This window comes from Chenopodium album, chromosome 21, assembly GCF_948465745.1.
Source record: "Chenopodium album chromosome 21, dcCheAlbu1.1, whole genome shotgun sequence".
Lineage (NCBI taxonomy): Eukaryota > Viridiplantae > Streptophyta > Magnoliopsida > Caryophyllales > Amaranthaceae > Chenopodium > Chenopodium album.
Window position 1 is genome coordinate 9026766 of NC_137854.1, and position 17093 is coordinate 9043858.

Here is a 17093-nt window from a genome sequence, read left to right on the forward strand (position 1 = left end):
ACTCCGTATCTTGTATTGTACAATCAATTATGTTTTCTTTTGCCTATATATTCATAAAGGCACAAGCATGTACTAGTAAGCAAAAAAATAGCTTCACACTCTGTGTATCATGCACATAATTCAACCGATTGTATATAAAAAAACCCGTCAAACTTGTAGCATACACTTAAGAGCTAGGATTGCGTACAATAAAAACCATTTGTATTTAACTAAACAGAAATTTATTGCCAAGTGCTAATTTTCTTTCTTATTTGTCATCTACTACTACATTTTTTTTCCTTCCTCCTTTCCAAATTCCAATTAAGTAAAACTGATGCCTTTTTGATCCTTTGACATTTTAACCATTGGTAATAGTAACATAGATTATTGTACTAAAACAATAATAAAAAAGAGAAAAACTGCTCACCATCTTTTGATGCAAAAAGGGCAGTATTTGCAAAAAGTTTACAAGATTTGGTAAACTCTCTCCATTCATTTGAGAAGAGAAGAAGAAAAACACACTATATTAGAGAAATAAAATCCTTGGTCAAAAGGGATAATCTTTATTTAGTGGCACCTGTTTTTACTCATTATTACACCCTCACTCTCTTTTTCTGCATTCTCTGATTTTTTTCACATGATTTGCTTCTAATGGGTGTATGATTTTGCTGTAAATTCAATGAAAACATCATATTGAATGTTTCTGAGAGTTCTTAGACCTTGATTTTGGTGGGTTTTTTGAGAGCCCGGGTTTTGACCCGTTTTTGGTTCTGGGTTGAGGTTCTGCTGTTTTGTTCATACTCATTTCTGATTTTTCAGACTTAGGTTGGTAAGTTGGTTTACTATTTCTGATTTTTCCAATGTTTTGTTTGACCATTATTATTACTCAAAATCCCATTTTTTTCATTAACACAATTTTGTTTTTTTGTTATTTTATTATTATTTTTTTTTATTTTGTCTTCATTTTCAGAAATGGGTTTGGAAGATATTGAAGATGGGCAAATGTTGGCACTCAGAATGATTTCAAGACATAAACGTTCAAAAAGGTAAGCTAAAATCTTCAATTTTTCATTACATTTAGTAATAATCTAGATTTTTGGTTAATGGGGTTGCAATTTTTAGGTTTGAAGTCTTTGATTTGTCTAACTTTTTTTTTTGTGGGTTAGTAACACTTCATAAAAGGTAATGGAGGGAAAGTATATTTGTGGACGACTATGAGAGATTTAATCTTGGTTCATGCAATGGACCCGACCCGACCTGACCTCACCTCGGCCTTATTGGGACTAAGGCTTTGGCATTGTTGTTATTGTGGGTTAGTAATGAGTTGTTGAAGTGGGTGTTGCTACAAGTGAGAGTAATGTCACTGAAATTAGTGAGAGGAATTAAGACAGACAATATGAGATTGGAAGAATACTCATTAAATTCAAGTACTTGTTTTTCATGACCCCATTTAATTTCACTATCTACATTATGTCCTAATTAATTTGCCCCTATTAGTCTGCTACTATCCCTTTGGTCCCCATTTGATTGTTGAGATTTTCATTTTTAGCAATCCTAAAAAAAAGATTCAGCACCAAAAATGAGATTTTGTTAATTAAGAACCAAATTTTGGAAATATGAGATGCTGGAAAAGCAGGTTGAGCTCACTAATTATGGATATTAACACTAATGATTCTTGCTTAATTATTTTATCACCATTTTTAAAGCTCTTTTACAATAATTTAAAAGGGTTTTTCATTAAATTAAAAAGGGTATTGTAAAGTACTAATCTTTTGCTTTATTATTATTTTTTTGCTTTGAAAAAGGAATTCAAGAAATTGAGGAGAGAATATTTTGTATATTGTGTTTGTGAATGGGTGAAATTGTTGATACTAAAGAGTTTAATCATCTGGAATTAAATTGAAGTTAATGTGCTTTCTAATTGTCAGCTTTCCGGATAAAAGAAGAGTTGAGAATGGCGATTCCCTTGAAGAGTCTCCTCGTCTAAAGTTGGTAAGCTCACCTTTTTTCTTTCTTTAGTTTCTCTTCTTTCCAGTTTGATTTTTTGATCCTTTCCATAATTTCTTTATGAAAAATAAGTAAAGAAGCTTGGTGTATAATGCTTTTGTTTGGTTTATTATATACTGTTTGTTTGACTATAATCTTTTATGAATCTTATTAGATTCCATTTTCATGGATTATGATGATAATGATGTGCACTTTATGCCTTTTTTTCATGTTATTATTTCTTTTATGTAACTTTGGATATGGTTATCTTTTGATGTATCATACTACCAATGCTTGTATAAAGTGGTAATTTCTTTTTTCGAGCGTGCAAATTGTGAATTTCCTTATTTTTCTTCAGAAATAGCTGCCAGATAAACTCAATAAATGGTTAGAGGGTTAATTTACTTCAATGAGTGTTGTATTCTTGTTGAATTACCACTTCTAATTTGATTCTGATGCTTTGATCTGATTGGTTAGCAGGACGTAGGACGAATTAAAGGCTCTATTAAGGCTAAGAAACAGCAATCTCCAAGAGTTGAAACTCATTCACTGAAGCAAGAGGTTAGAAGTGAACTCTGTGCTTAAACTTTCTGCATTGTGGCTCCTTTTCTTCAATTGTCCCTCTGTACTGATTTTCTGTCTTGGCATTGATTGTAGATTCTACAACTCGAAAAAAGGTTGCAGGACCAATTTGCTGTTCGGCGTGCTTTGGAAAATGCTTTAGGTTCTGGAACGTCCGCTTATGAGAAAAACGAACCTTCTACAGTCCCAAAGGTAGGTAGTTAAGTACTATATGATAATTAAAAGAAAATTCTCTTCAAGTATTTAAGTTTGTTAGGTCTAATCTCATATTTCTTAACTTTATGCCTATTACTTGGTTTCAGCCTGCAACAGATTTGATAAAGGAAATTGCAGTGCTAGAGTTGGAAGTTGGGTATCTGGAACAATACCTTCTGTCACTGTACAGAAAAGCTTTTGATCAGCAGGTGTCTACGGTATCTCCAAATGCTAAGGATCACCAAGCGTCATCAATTTCTCCGACTATAAAGAATCAGAAAATATCCTCTACATCTCCAACTGTCAAGGATCAAAAACTCAAGTCTCCTCCAGTTATTCCACGTCGACTTTTTGTAGATGAAGATGCAGCTGAAACTGCAACAAAGGTTGAACAATCAACATTTCAACCAGTTCCTAGGACACTTTCTAACACATTCAAAGAAACCGGTGAAAGCAAGATACTAGACTCTAATGCTCATCGCTGCCACTCCTCTTTATCACATCGTGCAGCACTTCCTACTAGGCCTTCTCCAGACTCTGTAGCTAAAGCTTTGCGTGCATGTCATTCTCAGCCATTGTCCATGTCTGAGGTAGCTCTTTCTGCCTTATGACTGTCAATCAGAATGTACTTCCAGTAGAATATAAGCTGAATTTCTATGAAGTTGGTGAACTAATTACTTGCAGCATTTTGCTTTGCTGTTCTCTGAATCACATAAATTGAATTATTTAAAGAAACCTGATCAGTTATAGTAGTACTTATTTGTGCATAACATTATCATATGTTTCTTTGTGCAGTTTGCAGCCTCAAATGTCATTAGCCTTGCAGAGCATCTTGGCACACGTATCTCAGACCATGTCCCAGAGACTCCTAACAGAATTTCAGAAGATATGGTGAAGTGTATGGCAGCCATATTTTGCAAGTTGGGAGAGTCACCAGCAGCAAACAATGGCCTCTCATCACCCAATTCCTCGTCATCCTCGATGGGTGCATTTTCTCCTCAATACCAATGTGATGCATGGAGTCCAGGTTATGGGAAAGATTCATCTTTTGATGCGCGTCTGGATAATCCATTCAATGTGGACGGGCTTAAGGAGTTTAGTGGTCCTTATAGCACTATGGTCGAAGTCCCATGTATATATAGAGAGAGCCAAAAATTGGGAGAAGTGGAACATATGTTACAGAATTTCAGGTTAGGCTTCCATGATATGCTACCCATTGCAAAGATGGGGAAACAGGGGAATATTTAAAGAATTGAACTTTACAACTCAAATGTTTCTAACTTGATTATGTTTTATCTTTCTTTTTTAAGGTCACTCATTTGCCAATTACAAGAAGTTGATCCAAAGCAGTTGAAACATGAGGAGAAAGTTGCATTTTGGATCAATGTTCACAATGCGTTGGTGATGCATGTAATGATCACACTTTCAGTACACTTGATTGTTTAATTTTATTAACGTTGACCTTTGTACACTGTATGACATTTTTGGCTCTGTGCATGTAGGCATTTTTGGCGTATGGCATTCCACAGAATAATGTGAAGAGAGTCTTCTTACTCTTGAAGGTAAAAGATGGTGAATAAAATTCTTTTGGATGGAGAAGCTGTAAGTTTTTGTTGTATTAATTTATTTTGCCTATATGCAGGCTGCTTACAATGTTGGGGGTCATACTATAAGTGCTGACACCATACAGAGTTCTATCCTGGGATGTAGGATGTCTCGTCCAGGGCAGGTTCGTTTCTAGATTAGTTTTTTGTTCGCGTATCAAGATGGCTGTCATCTCATTTTTTGAGTACTGTCATTAAGTAGTTGAACTAAGTGATGATGATTGCGGATAGCTTTGCATCCTCTAAGTTTTTACTCCCATGGAAAATAAGGGTTATTCAAGCAACTTCTTTTAGACTAAAACTTGGATGCAGGGGCCTTATTTGTTCCATAGCAAATTATAGCCACTAGTTTCTCAAAGTTTTCAGCTTAAAATTTTTTCACATCCGAGCAGAGGATGTTTATTTTTTAGTTTCTTCTTAACATATTCTAGGAGAACAATGTTTGTATTCTGCAAGTAGATTCCTCATAAACGGGCTCCAATTCTATAATGGAATGTGCTGCATTTTTCTTTTCTCTACAACTAGTATTGATACAAGTCATACAACAATTGAATTAGACCTAAAAACTGAAATTAGTGTTGGAAAATCACTGATACTTGTCTTCATGTCCAAGTATGATAGGCCGACCTTGCCATTAACTTCCCGGCCAAAACCTTTCAGAGGATTCTTCTAAACTAGGTGCAGGAAAGAAGAAAGGTTTTTGGGGGTAGTATATTGGCTGGGAATTCTATTCTACGAATACATTTTTTTCAAGCATGTTTATCAGTTTATGGTTTCTTGTATTTTACGTCCCCTGTAGTTCCTGTGTCAGCCTCAGCATGAACTATCTTTGTAATAATCAGATTGTAGTTTAGACTGGATTTTATCTATGCATTTGTAGTAGAGTATTCATTTTTTTTTCGTGATTTTCCAGTGGCTACGCATGCTGCTTTCCCCTAGGACAAAATTCAAAACAGGAGATGCCCGCCAGGCCTATGCAATCGAGCATCCAGAACCCCTACTACACTTTTCACTATGTTCGGGAAGCCACTCTGATCCTGCGGTACATTACTTTTCTCGAACCATTTTTCATCTACTGCAGCACTCATTCTTTATGTTCCATGTAACCAACTTATGAGTTATTTATCTGAAAAGACTTACCTGTTTTTTTTCCTGTTTTATAATTTGCAGCTTCGTGTATATACCCCAAAAAGAGTGTTGCAAGATCTTGAATCTGCTAAAGATGAGTACATTCGTGCCACCTTTGGTGTACGCAAGGACCAAAAGGTTGTCCTTCCAAAGGTAGTCGAGGCATATGCAAAGGACACTGGTTTATGCTCAGCCGGTATCATTGAAATGATCCAACAATCACTCCCTGATCCACTAAAGAAGAGCCTTAAGAAGTGTCAATCTGGAAAATCTCGCAAGAGCATCATCGAATGGATGCCTCACAATTTCACCTTCCGATACTTAATATCAAAAGAATTGGTAAAGTGATATGTTTAATTGACAACCTTCTTATTCGTCAATAGTACTAAATTATATTTTTGGTTCTTAGTAGGAGAAATCATCCTGTTAATTTGTTCTTTGAGTATAAATTATGGTTTTTTGTACAAAAGGAAAAGGAGATTATTAGAGGGGGTAGTATTAGGAAGTACAGAACAAAAAGTGGTAGCCTCCACTTTTGTAAATGTAGTGATTTTTATCTATTTATTTAGTTTGGAAATGAAATTGATGTGTTCTTTATTATTTTTATTATTTAAGACATGAAATATAATGACATTTGTTTTTATCATATGATATGAGATTGATTTGTCTGGTATCTCATGTGTCGTTATTCATCAGTAAGACAAAGATTGAGCATGGCTAGATTTAACAGGTCATGAAACAAGATTGATTGAAATCAGTGATTAATTTTCATGTGATTTGACTAGGATTAACAAATAACAACCAGACAAATGATATCAGTATCTTGGTTGATTAATTGAATGTGCTTAAACTAGCTTGTCGATTAGCCAAAGGCTAGAAGAATCGTAGCGGTTGACAAAAACTAAGATATGGTGCTTTTATCATCACCATAATGATGTTTGGGTGAAAGTTGAGTTATGGAATTGATAGTCTGATTAGCTCCCATGACATACACAACCCGAGCATGGCCTGGACACGACATGGCCGAAATGACATGCTGGACCTTTCGGCGTGTTTTACCACTCCCATCCTATGGGTGATCGGCCAAAGTAACTCCAAACATGCTTAGGCCATGGATTCATGTGTGAATCATCCTAGTAAACTATTGTGAGGATTCTACTTTCTACATGTCCATGTATAATCTCAGAAAGGCCGTGTTATATCCATATACAATCTCCGTAAGGCCGAGTTAAATGTAATTATATATCCTCTCAAGGTTCTCTACACTATGACCACTTTACTATCCACTACCTGATTAGAAATCAAAGTGACTTTGTACTATGGTAGAACAATGAACACCAAAATCAGATGTATGAACAATGAAAACAACTTGAAACCAAACCATTAAACCAAACCAAACCTATCATGGTCACCATATTCTACCAACCAACAAGGCAATATGGGCCCATTTATCATCCTCAAATGAAAAAGAACAAAACTTTAGTTGACTTTAAACCTTACAAATTGTGGACTTATTACTTATTTACTGTTACACTTATTTAATTTGTCATCAATCAGACAACAAAGTAGCACTTACCATCATTTACTTACTTTAAACTACTTTCTCTGAGTTTGTACTCATCACTCGTGGAAAATATTGTCTTCCATTTGTGGCTCAATTTGGTTATGGCCCTTATGGTATATATTCTCCTTTTCCCTACTTTATCCTTTTCTAGATTTAGACAGTCAAATATATAAAAGGATGTGTCAAAAAAATATATATATAAAAGGAGCTTCTACAAAAGTATGTGAAAGACTTTTGATTCTTTAAGAAAGTGTGTGTGTATGTATATTCATTGAAGAGTGGTGTTGAAATGTTTGGAATCCAGCTTAGCTGAATGCTATGGTGGGACTGAAAATCGCGGACCGTAGAGTAAAAGGAACAATTTATAAATTTCGCAAACATGTTAGTTGCTTAACTGTTAGACAATTAACCGGACTTAAAACAAAATTACAATAGATAGTATACACGTATAAAAGTTCATATTACCATTTTATGTCATAAATGTTAAGCAACACATTACAATTACAATCACTGTCTTACAATTACAAACCAACCCACACCACATTTTTAATACACATGAACATAAAATAAAATAAAAGACCTCAAGAAATGTACTTAGAAGGCCACACCAAGTAAGACATAGCAAGTTTTTGTCATCTTTAGTCAATTTATAATGCTTCAAAGTTTCATGGCACAAATAGTTAGTGCCTTATTTTTTACAAATGTTCCGATCCTTTGGGGTAGTATTAACACGGCAGGAGGCCAGGCCGTAGAGGTGCACAATAATTCATTGTTCATCTAACGACGGAAGCTTCTTGTAGGGCGTGCTGGCTCAACCTCGTGCTCCTGAAGCTGCACTAGCTTGTAGATTGCAGCTCCTCCAAGCGCGCCAAGAGTTGGTGCTACCAAGTATATCCATACTTCTTTATAGTTTCCTGCTGCAACTGCCGGGCCAAGAGTCCTCACAGGATTCATCGACGCACCACTTGATGGACTGCACCATTAAACAGAATTTATGCTCAATTTCAGAAATTTACTCTTGTTTCATAGTAAAGCATATGTACAATAATTTGCGTAGTCCTTAAACTGTTCTGTTAGATAATCTGTTTATTAGTTGCACAAAAATTGTGTAGTTTTTCCTGCATGCTACTTGCACCAATTGACCAAATCAATAATTGTAAAACAGAATCAATAGTTGTTAAGAAAAAAAGGCATAAAAACTTACCCTGCAACAAGAATGTTCAGCATAACTGTGGCTCCAACTGCAATACCAGCTAGTTCCCCAACCTGTTGTAACGTAAACCACGACTCGTTAGAAGATTTTCTTACATTAGAACTCATGTGACAAAAGATATCCAGATGATGTATCTATATGCATCATCATGCTATACTTAACATCAGAAAGTATGTATTTAACCATAGCAAGACACCAATTGAATACATTGTTACTATTGCATGACGGCTACAATTGTTCAGTTCACAGCTGAAATAAGTTCAGATAATTTCCGATAAGTTTCAGTGAGTTCAGATTATTAAGCAAACGAGTTCGGATAATGGTTTCTATACAACCAGTGTCTAGAGATTGACATGTATTATGTATGTAGTATGTCTGACTAATGTGGGTTATATATGCACAATGAAATAGTACTTTTATAGCATAATAACTTACTGCTCGAGTGTCAGTAGCAACAGCAGTGACAACAAACATGAGGTTGAAGGTAATCAGGAATTCCAGGGCAAATGCTTGTCCAGTCCCAACTGAAGGAACTGTAACTCCACCTGACATGAACGGATGAAACACACCCTTGAGAGCGAGGGAAGCTAGGATCGAAGCTGCAACTTGAGCAGCAATATAGGCTGGAACTTGCACCCATGGAAAATGGCGGAGAGCTGCAAAGGCAATGGTTAGAGACGGGTTCAAGTGAGCTCCTGATATGTGGCCTGTTGATAGAATTATGATCATGACTGCTAGTCCGGCGCAGGCAGCATTTCCTATCAATGTCTCTGCACCATTGTACTTCTCGTTTACAATGGGACCAGCTGTTGCCGCGAAGATTAGGATGAAAGTTCCCACGAACTCTGCAACAAGCTGATCACACAAATGACCAAATATGAGTAAATCTTTTCAGGGGAAATAAGCCTATTACACAAGAGGTTATTGATTAATTAATCACTAGCTCATGACCTTGTAACATACCCTCTAACTTGGCTTATAAATTGTATAACCCAATGTTTCCCGAATGTAATTGTTAGTTTTTAACGATTTTGAGGCTAGTCGTTACAACAACTAATTTAAACGAACAATTCTGCTTTAGCCATTGACATTTTCATCGGTGACATTGTACTCCCTAGAACACTAACATCATTAGTATTAACACAAAGCCAATGGGACTTCATAGTTCATACAACAAACACACTTAAAACTTGCCGTAGACTACGAGTACTCTTTATTACTCCGTATGACTACCATGCCAACAATAAAATACATCACTAACATCAAGTAAAATCTTAAACAGCACCAAAACATAAAAATGTTCATATAAAATCTACCTTTATATAGTAATCCAATAATGCATTATCATCTTAATTGTAAATGTAACATTTGATTTCACAGTGAATATATATAAAGAGAAGTTAACAATTTCCTAATGCATACGAATAATAAAGGAACTAATAAGGAAGTATGAACAAGTTCCTCAAAGTAGTAATTAGTTGCATGTGCCAAACATTGGTTCTTTCAATTTTTTCATTTCATCAAATTTTAATTTTTTGGGTAATTGTACAAGTACAGAAGTACTTAGTTTATGTACATTTAATCATTTATATTAGGAAGCCTAGAAAGCCGCCAATAAAGTTGCATATACATGTACACTACACAGTACCCACGTTACGTCACGCGGGGCTAATTTAAATGCTAAGCATATAATCCTCACACCAAGTATTATTTGTTAAATAAGTTATCTAATTAGGAAAGATCGAAAATGCTTAGGGAAGAATAATACAACATTACGTTAGCTTAAATTAAATGATATAACAACTCCTATAATTATTTCAAAAGTTTGACGTCAACTGTTCTATCCTCTAATACATGAGGTTTGATCTCTCGGTTCGTTTTGTATGTATGCATTAGCGAATAATTCCGTCATTAAAGAGAGGGAAAAGTAGAGTGAAATAATGTTAATAAGTGATTATATACCCAAAACTTGACTTATTGAAAAGGAGCACTTTTGTTTTTCAGAAACAATTACGAGTACATTTTCTTTTTGATAATTGTTTGTTTGATTATTGCTCTTTGTCTATTTTTTTTTAATACCTATATACATTTAAAAATATACTCGTATACTTAAATATAACGAAATAATATTATACACAATACCCCCGTATGATAATTCCATGAAATTCAGTACTAAGTATCATTTTTTGGCTAGTTGGCAGTCTATTTCATCTACATTTGTTCACACCTTTATCCTCAACAATAGACAAATAATACGAGTTCATGTGGTAGCTACTAGCTAGCACAAGGCTTAGACAAAAACCGCAAAAATCGGGTGACTTTACTTTATTGCTTAAATTAAATAATTGAAACTCTGAATCTGGTGATAAAGATGATCAAATTGTAATTAAGGACATAATTAAACACTATAATAGGTAGAATGTTAATTTTTATTAGTTCTTGCCACCTTTTCCTTTATAACTAGTATCAAGTACTAAACATGACACCATCAAAACAAAATTTCTCACCGTTAAAAAATAGAATTATTTTTTTTGCGTTACTTGCAATTATATATTCACTATATGTATGGCTGTGAATGAGTCATAGTTTTATTATTTGGTGATAATTGAGACGACTTTTTGCTATTAGTTGTAATAAACCGTCGGCCACAATATTGATACACTATTGATTTTAAGGGTTATAAAATACTAAATCTTTAAGGTTAGACAACGAAAAGTGTCTAAATTTATCAATTTTTTAATCGAAAATATATTTATTTTTTCACTCCTATACAAATGAGTTGATGACCTATTTACATTTTTTTCAAAAAATAAAATAAAATAAAAAATTGAAGGCGACATTAAACTTAAAACAAAATTGTATATTCCTATATCATTTCTCAATTGCGTAACTAACATTACTAATTAACTCTATTTTAAAATAAATTATAGTACGAACAAGAAAAAAATCACGGATGAATTTATATCACATGTACATTTATGGTTTTGAACTTCTTACGCTAGTAAAAGTTATTACGGTGTTAAAATTATAAAATACGACTAAATTATATTCATAAAGTCAATGCAACCTATTTTAAACCAAGAAACAAAAATGCAAGCAATCTAACTACGGATAATAGAAGTGAGTTAGAGTTAGCTCTGGTGATTAGAGTTTCTCTTTCAATTTCAAGGAATTCTGGATCGATTCCCATCACCCATCCTATAACCCACTAAACCAACGCTACGGGTAGTTAGAGACTGATAGAATACTACACTATATTTACCTTAAAAAAACCATAAAATAAAAAACTTAAGCCGTTAAAATGGGGCCCATAAAAGATACCTTTCGGGTGAGGGTGACGTCGGGAACTTTAAAGTCAGTGAAGCAAGCTGGGCCCGACCCGAATCCCAACGGGCCATCCGGAAAACAGTTGCACCTTGGCATTGAAGATCGCTCGTACGACAGCGAGTCAACTCGCCGACTCGATATCAGCGGCGCCGGTGTCCCCTCCGGTGTCGGAGGCACCGATAATGACACTTCCGCCGGTTGCTCCGCTTGAGGGTTCATAGTAATTTTTTTTTTTTTTTTTTTTTTTTTTTTTTTTTTTTTTTTTTTTTGATGGAGAGAACTAGAGTGTTGTGGGCTTAAATTTACATAATTTGAAGGTTTTTATAAAATTTTGTTTAAGGCTTTGTTTGAATACGAGCCACCGCGAACAACAATGAAAATAAGATAAAAGTGACTTAGAGCTAGATAGACATAATCATAATGTTAAGATGATAATCAAAAGAAAAATATTTTTTTTGTGTTTTTTTTGGGGATTAAAGAGAAGATGTAAGCTGAAGTTACATAATTTGAAGGGTTTTTATTAAATTTGATTTACGGTGTAATAATTTTGGAAGATAGAGTAGCCAGGGAGATTGAAATCAAAGCGAAAGTCGAAGAACGAGGATTATAATTTGATTGATGGATATGAAAACTCGAACCAAACGAGCATTAAGATCGAAAAACTGATCAATAAAGCTAAAGATTGAGGAAGCGAGAGAGAGTGAGGGAGAGAGATGAAGAGGAGGAGGAAGAAGTTGACGAGAAGTTGTAATAAGAAATGAAATGGGGTTAGCAAAATGATGTGACTGGATGTTAAGGGTGAACCTCTCGTGTCTTTAAATCAATCAAAAAAGTGAGATGGATTCTTTCATTGTATTATTATTTTTGTTTAATTTAATGCAAACTTCCAATCTGGAAAGTCAAATGTAACACTCTCTTCTTTCCTTCCACCTTTCCTTGTTATCCTTGTATTAGTACTAAGAGTACTATTATAGTACTATTTTATACAGGCATATTCTGTATTATAATGAGTAATGTGTCGATGGCTCGTTGGTTGTTATATAGATTATGATGTGTTTTATTCACTCGATTTTCACTTATATCAGTTATATATATTTAACATATATAATGTAAGATTATATTCAATTGATTATGGTAATTGCTTTAACAGTGAATTTAGTTAGACCTATGTGAAATTGGATAACTCTTAATTATTAACCATTTATCTATGACTGCTTATATGAACTTATATTATAAATTAAAGTGTAAATATGATGAACTTATTAGAGCCTTTCTAATGTTATTAAAATTACTTTCATTAGTAAGGTTGTGAAATAATATGACGGTTAATTATACTCTCTCTGTGTTTTTTTTAAGTGTTACAATTTGACCGATACATAGTTTTAGACAATTTAATTGACTTAAATGAAATAAAAGGTAAGTAGAGGTAGTTGGAGTATTAAAAAATTGTAAAAGAAAGACAGTGGGCCGATGTTAATAGTTTATTGAAAAGTGATGAATGTGAGAAAAATGATATAATAAAAAAAAAGTTATGGGTTTGGGTAAGGACCATAAGAGGACAGAAATATAATATTTTAATGTAGTTTTTTACCAAAAAAAAAAAAAAAAAAAGGAAGTGTAACACTTATTAAAACACGGAGGGAAACCTCATTACACAAATGAAACAGTCAGAAGGGTACCATAGTAAATATATTGCTCTTGGTATCATCAATGGTGATAAATAAATGATAGAAATCCAAGTATGATTTATTTTGGGTTATATTCCGTTGATAAGTTATTCACTTTGATCTTAGGTTGATTCCATTGTTTTACTTTTGCAAAGTCTTAATATTCTATTGATAAGTAATTCTCTTCAATTTGTGTTGATTCCTCTGGATTACTTTTTGCAAAGCCTTTTTTATTCCGTCGATAAGTAATTCGCTTCAATTTAAGGTTGATTCCACTGTATTATTTTTTTTACACAGCCTTATTTTGATTTATTCCGATGACAAGTTATTATTTGCTTGAATATTAGGGTGATCACACTGCTGTATTTCATTTTGCAAAGTTTTAATTTTAAAATCTGCTATGATGTAATTTAGTCACATACTCACATTAAGGGTTTGTTGAATTTGGATATGCAATGTTTTAGGTTTAGGTTGAGTATTATCGACCCAAAAGTAGTCAATTATGCGATGTATAACTCTAATCGATATATGCAATTGAATGCAATTGAACTGAACTGATATGGCTCTCCCTAAATCAATAAAATTCTTCTTCCGTTAATAAGAAAAATCTATTCTTTAATTTTTTAACTTACACTATTCATATGTTAATATTGACCTTGTTAATTGATTTATATACAAATGAGAATGGAATTAATGTCAACTTATGCTGGAGGAGGTATATTTTTGTTATTACTTCCTTTTACAATTATCTTGATGAATATTGTAACACTTGTGCAACCAAACTGATATCGTACTGAAACTAATCTCTAAAACATTAGCTTGCTGATCTTATTAGGTATTTCATTAACTAAAAATTAATAAAAAATAATTATTTCTTACTTTGCGTTTTCTTTTTTCAATTATATATATACTTATACTTCATATTAATACTGTATAAAATGTTTGTTATATACTCATTCTCTTCCTTCATGTGAGAACATGCAAATGCTTAATATTTTTAATGGATTTATAATGAAGGTCGATAGACGGGGATTAGTTTTGCAAATCATATAAATAAGAATCAAATGTCTCCTTGAAGATCAGAGTCCATGAATCAAACATTATATGGTGCAATTAAGAATTAAACCCTGCATTTATTCAAGCAATTATTAGCCATGGAATGAGGGAAATGCACATGATTTCATAACTTATCAAAAAAATTTCGTTATATCTACTAGATACAAATGGACGTAATATAGATTCTTACCGATGTAAAACCTTTCACACGTCAATCCGACCCAAATTAATGGATCGGACTACACACTTTGAGACTTTGAGAGTGAGAAAATTAAGGAAATTCCCACCCTCAAACCCTAATGGGAATCGAACTAATTGAATCTCCAACATTAAAATTAGAATGTCTTTCACTACCAGGCCACTAGACTAACACTTGATTGATTAATTCGTCTTTTCCACTATAGAGTTGAAAGAGTCACTAATAGACTACATTATTGTACTAAAAAAGTATTTCAATTTTCCTTTTTCCTATAGTAGTAAGCTAGGTATGTAGTTTTTCTTTTTAAAGTAAGCTAGCTAGGTAATGTTCTTGTACATTGAATTGAATTGGTATATGTGCAGATTGTGCACTATGCCAGTCTATTTTATTTGACTTATTTGGAAAAGAGCTCCAAATTATTCCCTCCATTTATATTTTCTCTTGGAATTTTGCTAGGAGATATCAAGAGATTACAATAATATAGACGAAATTTAATTTAAAATCTTAGACAACTTCTTCAATATTTTAGAACTAGTAGTTTAGTTGATGATATATTGGTGAGATATTGTTTGTTTTTCATTTATCAAGTCAATTTAAGTTCGTGAAGTGTGATTTTGAAGCAAGATTATGAGAGTGGGCCACGTTCCCCACTTAACCATGTTTAGTCCTCATTTATAATTTTTGTTTATAGTTGGTGATGAGTGATGACTAAATCATATTGGCATTTAATTCATTTTATTTTATATATTTATAATCATGAATCTTAACGCATGGCATTGCGTAAAAGAACATCATATATCATATTTACTACCCTTGAAAATCTAAAGTCATATTTCAACAATGAGTTGAAACAATGGTCCAAAAAAAAAAAAAAAAAAACAAATACTAAGTACAAAAAAAAATTAAATACAATGAGTTAGACACAATATGATAACTACATGTAAATTCGAACATAACTCCCTTCATTTATATAAATGTGTCAATGATCAAATAAGTAAAGTGTGTCATTTATTCTGAAACAAAGAGAGTATACTAAAGGCTGAAATTATTACCCTTAAACAAATTAACGTGTTAAGTGTACATAGGCTAATTAACAAAATGACTCGAATACAAAAATCCAATTAGCGTTACGTACATCATATACGTGTAAAAGAAAAATAATAAAACACATTCATACCAAATCCATGTATATAATATCGTTCTCCGATTAAAGAAGAGCACTATAATAATTGTAATGATGTTGTTGAGAAGTCGAGAACTAATAATAGTCGTCCCCTCTTTAAGAAAAAACCAAAATAAAACTAGGTCTAGTAGTACTACTTTTTGAGTTTTTCTTTCATGTTCTTTTCAGTTTCAGGGTGGGGAATAGAAAGCTCTTGTCCATCCAAAAAATTAAAACCCCTAAACACATATTCTGTAGGCCATATGCCCTTGTTTTATCGAATTATATGACCCCTTTGGTCCAAATTACATTATATGACTTCTCGTCTTTTCTTAACCACTTTTCTAATTAAATTATTGTTGCATGTGATTTTGAATTTACTTCATCAGCATAACATTATTTTTAATAATTTAATTTGTTGTATCCATTTTACAAGTACTGGTATAGTAATTGACACAATTTGACCTTTTTTAGAAAAACTTTGACTATTTTATTATACGGAGTATAAAATAACATGTTAATAAGCATACAAACTTTTTATATGTGGCTGCCACACCATGTGGCCAACCAAGCCACATCATATTACTCAGTTAGTGTCATTAGGGAGTTACTCTGTCAGTGTTGTAAGAGTTTGTTATTTAACGGTTACTCAATAAGTATATAAGAAGTTACTCTATCAGTATAATAGGGATTACGCAATACAATATGTGTTATAGGGGATACTCCATATTTTTACTAGTAGCCAAATGGTGTAGCTAGCTGCACGAAAAATGCAGTGATAGATATCTTCGAATTTTGAAGAGGTATGGTATGAATGTATGATGTAATCATTTTGTATTGGATAATGTTTATTTCTTTTATCCATATTCTACAAGTTTGTTTAATATATCATATACAAAGTATGTGACAATATGTACTCCTGGTATGTATTAGCCTGTAATAGTGTATAGGTTTATCCAATCCTAAACATTGCTCATCTGCTCAACTGCTCATTTTTAAGATATTTTGTTCAATATGAAAAATGATATAATTAATAATAAACACCCAAAAAGTACATAAATATTATTGTGGATATACCTAAGTACGTATTGTTGTGTAGTGTACACTTATCCGTAGGTCAACTTAGTGATGGCAAAAAGCCAAAAATGGATAAATGAGTTGTGTTCCTGTTTAATTTCGGAATGTTAATCAAATAGTAAAAAAAATATATCAGGTTAAAGTATACTTAAAAAAAAAAAAAAAAAAACCTCTTATAACACTAATAACCATTTCACCATTTAAGCCAATTATCAAGTATATTGTTAATATTTAAAATAATTTATATAAGTGTAAACCACAAGATTCAATTAAAATAAAATACGAAGTATACTTTAAGAAAAATCAATTTTATTTATTATTATTATTATTTTGAAAGCAGAAAAATCAATTTTA

At 32.9% G+C, this 17093-nt stretch overlaps 2 protein-coding genes across 6 annotated transcripts; one reads left to right on the plus strand and one right to left on the minus strand.

The window, feature by feature from the left end:
- The first annotated feature begins 280 nt into the window (after window positions 1-280).
- Window positions 281-6090, plus strand: LOC145601354 (uncharacterized). Of its 5 annotated transcripts, none has more exons than XM_081657359.1 (12): window positions 281-808; window positions 950-1025; window positions 1908-1971; window positions 2443-2526; window positions 2623-2739; window positions 2850-3332; window positions 3538-3932; window positions 4053-4152; window positions 4245-4304; window positions 4385-4471; window positions 5260-5388; window positions 5517-6090. In XM_081657359.1, the coding sequence occupies exons 2-12, from the start codon at window positions 952-954 to the stop codon at window positions 5820-5822; spliced, it is 1899 nt and encodes a 632-aa protein (XP_081513485.1). In that variant the 5' UTR covers window positions 281-808; window positions 950-951; the 3' UTR covers window positions 5823-6090. The 5 variants fall into 5 exon arrangements, with proteins under 5 accessions (XP_081513485.1, XP_081513486.1, XP_081513487.1 ...); XM_081657360.1 differs by having other exon boundaries at window positions 281-804; XM_081657361.1 differs by having other exon boundaries at window positions 283-808; window positions 2446-2526.
- Window positions 6091-7479: 1389 nt separating this feature from the next.
- LOC145602120 (putative aquaporin NIP5-1) lies at window positions 7480-12422 on the minus strand. The gene is made up of 4 exons (XM_081658281.1): window positions 11573-12422; window positions 8687-9106; window positions 8243-8304; window positions 7480-8011 (listed from the first exon to the last, which is right to left on the minus strand). Exons 1-4 carry the CDS (start codon window positions 11795-11797, stop codon window positions 7816-7818), a joined length of 903 nt encoding a protein of 300 aa, XP_081514407.1. The 5' UTR covers window positions 11798-12422; the 3' UTR covers window positions 7480-7815.
- Between the last annotated feature and the right edge of the window lie 4671 nt (window positions 12423-17093).

What these genes read in the sequence shown, in the direction of transcription:
- LOC145601354 (XM_081657359.1), top strand. Translation starts at nt 952, where the DNA reads ATGGGTTTGGAAGATATTGAAGATGGGCAAATGTTGGCACTCAGAATG. An exon ending in CATATGTTACAGAATTTCAG is followed by an intron (nt 3,933 to 4,052) that starts GTTAGGCTTCCA and finishes TTCTTTTTTAAG; the next exon opens with GTCACTCATTTGCCAATTAC. An exon ending in GGATGTCTCGTCCAGGGCAG is followed by an intron (nt 4,472 to 5,259) that starts GTTCGTTTCTAG and finishes GTGATTTTCCAG; the next exon opens with TGGCTACGCATGCTGCTTTC.
- LOC145602120 (XM_081658281.1), bottom strand. Translation starts at nt 11,797, where the DNA reads ATGAACCCTCAAGCGGAGCAACCGGCGGAAGTGTCATTATCGGTGCCT. An exon ending in ACGTCACCCTCACCCGAAAG is followed by an intron (nt 9,107 to 11,572) that starts GTATCTTTTATG and finishes TTGTGTGATCAG; the next exon opens with CTTGTTGCAGAGTTCGTGGG. An exon ending in TTGCTACTGACACTCGAGCA is followed by an intron (nt 8,305 to 8,686) that starts GTAAGTTATTAT and finishes ACGTTACAACAG; the next exon opens with GTTGGGGAACTAGCTGGTAT.